Source organism: Suricata suricatta, chromosome 10 (assembly GCF_006229205.1).
Source record: "Suricata suricatta isolate VVHF042 chromosome 10, meerkat_22Aug2017_6uvM2_HiC, whole genome shotgun sequence".
NCBI lineage: Eukaryota > Metazoa > Chordata > Mammalia > Carnivora > Herpestidae > Suricata > Suricata suricatta.
Window position 1 is genome coordinate 106,500,887 of NC_043709.1, and position 6,429 is coordinate 106,507,315.

At 46.2% G+C, this 6,429-nt stretch overlaps 1 protein-coding gene across 1 annotated transcript; it reads left to right on the forward strand.

Annotated features, from left to right (window-relative positions):
* Positions 1–61: 61 nt before the first annotated feature.
* Positions 62–6,162, forward strand: BAMBI (BMP and activin membrane bound inhibitor). The gene is made up of 3 exons (XM_029954068.1): positions 62–230; positions 3,493–3,780; positions 4,224–6,162. Exons 1-3 carry the CDS (start codon positions 155–157, stop codon positions 4,640–4,642), a joined length of 783 nt encoding a protein of 260 aa, XP_029809928.1. The 5' UTR covers positions 62–154; the 3' UTR covers positions 4,643–6,162.
* The last annotated feature ends 267 nt before the right edge of the window (positions 6,163–6,429 follow it).

Here is a 6,429-nt window from a genome sequence, read left to right on the forward strand (position 1 = left end):
CATGCTCCGGCCGCGGCCCGGCCCCTCGCCCGGTCGCTGACGGCGCTCGCCTTCTCGGGCAGCACCCATGCACGGCGCGCTCCGGGAGTCGTAGGCTGCAGTTGCGCCGCGGCTCCGGGAGCCGGCGGGGGCGCCGCGGCCGTGGGGGGCGTCAATGGATCGCCATTCCAGCTACATCTTCATCTGGCTGCAGCTCGAACTCTGCGCCATGGCCGTGCTGCTCACCAAAGGTGGGTGCCCGCCGGCCGGCCGGGGCGCGGGCTCCCCGGGGAGGGGCACGCGGGGGTCCCCGGGCGGCCGCCACCGCGGGCCTTTGAAGTTGGCTGCCAAGGCTTTGTTAGCGGCGGGCGAGGTTTCCTCCCGCTCTGGAGCCCGCAGGTCGCGACAAGTTGTCCGTCCGTTCTTAGAAGTCGCGGCGGTGGCGGGTGTCCCGGGCGCGGCGCGCGGAGGTGGAGTCAGACCTCAGGGAAAGTGGTTGTCTGAATGGTTTTGGAAGTCGTCCGTAGTGAACTTCTGAGCGTTTGCAGCCGGGGAGCAGGGCCGTGGAGTGCGCTGGGCCGCCGCCTCCCTCCGCACCCCGAGGGCGGGCGAGGCCGGGTGGCACAGACGGGCGGCACAGCCGACTCTGCCCGCGGCTGCACCGCGCCAGGGTGTGGGGGTGTCCCCGCACATCTCCACGTGCGGCTCTGTCCGCGACCGTGGCTTTGTGTGTGTCTCTGAGTGTCTTTGTGAGCCAGCGAGTTGCGTGACTCCCGGTGCGAGAGTAGGTGCTCGAAGTGTGTGTGTCTGTGCAGGAGTGTGTGCTTGTGGCTTCGCGGTCCCTGGGAGGGGTAGGCTCTGTCAGCGGTCTTACTTACCACTCACTTCATATTTTACACACTAAAAAAAAAAAAAACGAAAAAAAGTAAAAGAAAAGAAAGAAAAGAAAAAGAGGCACAGGTCAGGTTCTTTATTTCCCCCTGCAGGCTTTCGCCTTTCAGGTCGAAATAACCCAAACTCCTAGATTTCAACGTTCGCCCACCTCCCCCGCCCCTCCATGAACTCTGCCTACTGTTGAGAACAGATACTTTTTTTTTTTTTTTTTTAACTGGGAAGCGTTATTTCGCTTTTGCACCACCCCCCTTCTCTAATTGCCATGTAGCAGGCATGAGGTTAAAGGATAAGCTAGCCCAGCAAGGATGATGTGCTACAGTATTTATTTATTTGGGAAGGAAGGGTGTAATTAACCCTAAATAACAGCCCTGGTAGCCTGCAGAGGGGCGCCTCCTGGCCCTATCAAAGGCCAGCAGAACAGGGAGGGACTGAGGCTGACATGAAGTCACAGATACCGAAACTATGTGCCTGATAATGATATAATTAGGGGATCAGAGATTTCTGACTGCTGCGGACTTCAAAAGCTTTAAAAGAAGCCAGCAGTCTCTCCTGTAGCCATCTTGACTAAAGCAGACATTTTTGTGTAATCACTACATACAGTAACAAGAAGGGGGGGGAACAGAAGAGCATTGTTCACTGTTTCCAAATACCAGTCCCCTTTCTGGGCCTTTCGCATGCCACAGGAAGAAACTTTATGAAACGACAGAAATATAGTTTTAATACAGTAATACAAAAGTCCATTCAACTTGTTCAAATGTGGCTTCAATTAAAAAAAAAGTTGTTAGAACTTTCGTAGTTACCTGTCAAAATTTTATTAGACTGTTTTAGGTCATTGAAAATATAGCATTTTAAATAGGTTCTCATAAACATTTTACTTTTTTTTTCTTTTTCTGTGCTAGGAGTGAGGTGAATAGGACCAGAATTGACTTTTAATCTGTTTTATTTCTACTTTAAATCTACACATGGAATTTGTGGGACTAGGGATATGTAGTCCTCCCCACGTAAAACTGGTGACCTTTATGCAAAATATCAAGCTTGGAAAGGAGGAGGCAAAGACCCCCCCCCCCCACCGCAAAGGAGGGTTCCAGCTTCAAGGTCTTCCTGGAGAAGGGACTCGGGTGCCAGACCCGTGACAGGGAGTGTAGATTTAGGCTAGGAGGAAGACCTCTGGCTTTGGACGGTTAAAAACTCCCATTGTCGAAGATCTGTGTTTGGCTGGCAGGTTTTTTTTTTTTTTAAGAACCGAAGCATTTGCAGCCTCTGGTGAAAACTGAGCACACCATACGGTGGCCTGGAATTTGGACAGATAATTAAATGAGACACCTTACTCAGGCATTCCCGCTCAGGGAGAGGAGGAGGAAGAAAGGAAGGGTAGGAAGAGGTCTATAAAGCCCCAGTCCCTGGTGTTTAATTTCAGAGCAGAGGTTTCAGCAACTAGACAGAAGAACTTCATATTGGGAAGCCAGAAGGGGTTGTGTGCTTTAGTTCAGTTCTAGTAGCTTTAGTTGTGGCGTAGGACAGTGACCTGAGTCCCCTGGCTCAGAGACGGTATTAGGGATAGCTCTGAAACCCAGAGTATTTCAACTAGAAATTGATGCTAAAAGCCTCAGAGCAAGCCTTGCAGCAAAATGTTACCAGTGACTTGCAACGCCCCAAATAGGTTTTATAAAGGAAACTTTTAATCACTTCCTGGAGAAAAATTTGAGGTTTCCTTAAGGATTTTTCATTCAACCGGGGAGGATTTTCAGTTTCAACGTTTCCCCTTTTTGATCCCACGTTGAATTACATGTAAAACTGGGGAGTTAAGGGACCAAGAAGTTCGCTTTGCCTTTTTTTTTTTTTTTTACACCAGCCTCCCCTCCTTCCACCCTCCCCCCCCGCCCCTCCCCCCCGCCCCCCAGTTTTATGACTTTCCATTTGGGCTGAAAGAAATTGACTTTGGCAAGCAAACCACTAATTGTAAACTGCCTAGTTCCTGTTTTACAATATACTGACTAAAAGCTCCTCTGCATGAAAAGATCTTTATAGGGAAAGTTTGCCTTTTCTAGAGAGGTTGCAAATAGCTGCCCAGTTTCATAGTTTTAAAACCTCCTGACCGGAGCAATTTCTAGATTGTTGTGTTTCTAGTTAATAACTTTATAAGGTGTTAGCTAAAGCTCTTAAATCTTGGCACAGCCCTTTAAGGTAGTAAACAATTCAGTAGTTCCGATCAAATATTTATACTGACAAAATCAAAAAGCCTAACATTTTAATGTTGTATGGTCACGTAGGATTAAGATGAATAAACAGTGTAATTTACCTTACGGTAGGAGAAATTATCGTGGTGATTGTTTTCCTTCAAGACCAAAAGTAGTATTTTGAATTACTTGCTAACTCATCAGAAATCACAACTGAACTCTGAGTCTCTGCAATTGGGATTAATACATTTCTAAAATTACATTGAACTGGATTGAAACTTAAGCACCTAGGGCTTTTCCAAGTCTACGTGGACAGCCATTGTAGGCCCTGGGCTGAATATCCTTAAAGTTAGCTCCTTTGATCTTGAGATTTAGCAATTGCTCAGGGAGACGCATTATCTGCTCCCAGAAGGAGTTTGACGCAATCTCTCATTGTTTTCAGGTGAAATCAGATGCTACTGTGATGCTGCCCACTGTGTGGCCACTGGCTATATGTGTAAATCTGAGCTGAGTGCCTGCTTCTCTAGACTTCTTGATCCTCAGAACACAAACTCCCCTCTCACCCACGGCTGCCTGGACTCTCTCGCAAGCACAGCAGACGTGTGCCAAGCCAAACAGGCACGAAACCACTCTGGCACTGCCATGCCCACATTGGGATGCTGTCACGAAGATATGTGCAATTACAGAGGGCTGCAAGATGTTCTCGCTCCTCCCAAGGGGGACGCCTCAGGTAGGTAGAAGCCCTTTCTAAGCAGAACGCTTGCCCTGATCTACATGCTTGTGGCAGCCGTGACTTGGCATGTCTGCTATTGATTTTGTTGTGAATGTAATTAGAGACCCCGGAGAGAGAAGCATGGCTGGATGCAAAGATGTGTCTCTATTGAGTAGCTTTTATGTCTGCCTGAGCATTAGATGTCTGTCTACGCAATAGGCTTTGCCTGGTTTTTCTACGTGTTCAAGACCTCAGAAGACCATGGCTCTTTAGTGACGACAGTCTCTAGCCACCTGTTTTTTGTAAGCCTCTTTGCATCATTTTTGCAATGTTCATTTTCTGAATATTGTTGTTGTCATTGTACGCTTTTTAAATGGGGTACCTTGTGCCAGGTGGATAGATGCTTGTAAGTGTGCACGGGAGGGGTTAACACAATCTGACCGTTCCTTGTACTTTCTCAGGACAAGGAAACCGGCATCAGCACGACGGGAGCAGGAACCTCATCACCAAAGTGCAGGAGCTGACTTCTTCCAAAGAGCTGTGGTTCCGGGCAGCGGTGATCGCCGTGCCCATCGCCGGCGGCCTGATTTTAGTGTTGCTTATTATGTTAGCCTTGAGGATGCTTCGAAGCGAGAACAAGAGACTGCAGGACCAGCGGCAGCAGATGCTCTCGCGTTTGCACTACAGCTTCCACGGACACCATTCCAAAAAGGGGCAGGTTGCAAAGTTGGACTTGGAGTGCATGGTGCCCGTGAGTGGGCATGAGAATTGCTGCCTGACCTGTGACAAACTGAGGCAGGCAGACCTCGGCAACGAGAAGATCCTCTCGCTCGTTCACTGGGGCATGTACAGCGGGCATGGGAAGCTGGAGTTCGTATGACAGAGCCTCATCCACACCCGAGTCCCTGGACGCTTTGAAGGCCTTGAGTTCTGCTGGACCAGGAGCACTTTATCTGAAGAAAAACAAACTCCCGTCATCATCTGGGAGAGACCAAATGACCTCTGCGGCCAGAATCTTGGATATTTCTTCTGAAGGATTATTTGCACAGACTTGAATGCAGTCAAATGTATTATTTGCTCTAAAATCCTAAAAAGCAAAGAGAGGACTGTGCACGCACTGTTACCAGGGTTATTTGCATCTGTGCGAGCTGGAATCGAGTCCCTACATACACTGACGTGTGCTCTGTGTCAGCTCCGACGTCCTGATTTATTGTAAAGATTTAAAAAATATATATATCTATTTTTTGTCTGAAATTTAGCTGTGTCTTGTCATAAATTAAAAACTACGTGGGAAGTATAAGAAATGACATACATGTTCGTTCTACAAAGATCTGTTGTTGATCCTAGTAAGGTCTCCGCGATAGGATTGCGCTTGATTTGTTTTGTTTTGCTTTTTGTTTTGAAACAAGGCCAGGATCTTGTTTATTCGTGCATGTGTATTTGTAATTTTCTCACAGCGTGGTGGCAAGTTTCCAAATGTGTACTGCCCCTTGCTCAGTGTCTCACCCCCATTTTTTGTTAGGATAATTCTGGTTTTGAGCGTTCATCTGAGAGACATCTTAAGATTTATTTATACCAGGTCGGATGTGATAGATCAGTATCTAGAGCTGCCTTAGCAAAGGTAGTTATTTATCAGCTTAGTCCAGCTGCTCTGGAATGCTTTGTAAAATGTGTCTACCTCCAACCCAAAAAGGAAAACCAAACCAAACCCACTAAACAAAACTTCGAGTTCAAATTAGTCACTGTCTACTTTTACTGTTGATTAATTTATTGGTTAACTTGGTCTCAAATCAAATTAAATATTCTGAACCCCAAATTAGCCTAGTTTGCAAACCTTCCTTCATTATACTAACATTTTGTTTCCTTCTCAATGTTTAGAAAGGGTTTCAATAGTGAACACTATTTCTATCAATTGAGATTTAAAGAACACACACTGACATTGACTTTTCAGCCACTGATAGACTGTGTTTTCATGCCTGCAGGACTTTCTATCTGACAACACTGCTCAGCCTGAATTTAAACCCATGCCACATTTGTGTATTTTTCCCCCAAACAGGTCTTTGTTATCCTACACATGAGAAAATTCGCCAGGTAGGATTTTTTTTTCCCTTGGTCCTTTTGTATATTTGAAACTTCTGCTTAAAAATTAACCTATAGTCTGCATATTTGAGTATGGGGTTGTCTTTGATGAGCGTTAAGGGATGTGTGTGCATATTTGGAGGAATATTTTATGATCAGCATAATTTGGGTTCCTTAAGACAGATGCAGTAGCCAAGTTCATGGAACATTCTGAGTTGCAATGACTAGTCTAAAAACAATAACCTACATCATTTCATAATTGTAGACCACAGCCCCATACACAATAGGCTACGGAATAAATACACATTTTAATAAATGACAGCATTCGTATTGTGCTTTTTGAGAATGACAATTCTTACATGCATGACTTACAGTTTATAAAATGGGTTAAGTTTTAGGAGTGTCACTTCTTAAGGGAGCCAGAGAATTGTGGGACCTAACCACAACTGTCCCGGGAAGATAATTCACCAAAATTGCCAGTTGACGGAGTTTGCACTCTCACCTGCACTTGTGGCGCCAGATCCAGTTACAGTAGTTTTGCAGCTTGACAGTTAAGACTTCTTGCTCCTTGTCCGTTCTCCTTTCACA

Coding starts and splice junctions, on each gene's coding strand:
- BAMBI (XM_029954068.1), top strand. CDS start 155: ATGGATCGCCATTCCAGCTACATCTTCATCTGGCTGCAGCTCGAACTC. Junction 231..3,492: donor GGCCGTGCTGCTCACCAAAG/GTGGGTGCCCGC, acceptor CATTGTTTTCAG/GTGAAATCAGATGCTACTGT. Junction 3,781..4,223: donor TCCCAAGGGGGACGCCTCAG/GTAGGTAGAAGC, acceptor GTACTTTCTCAG/GACAAGGAAACCGGCATCAG.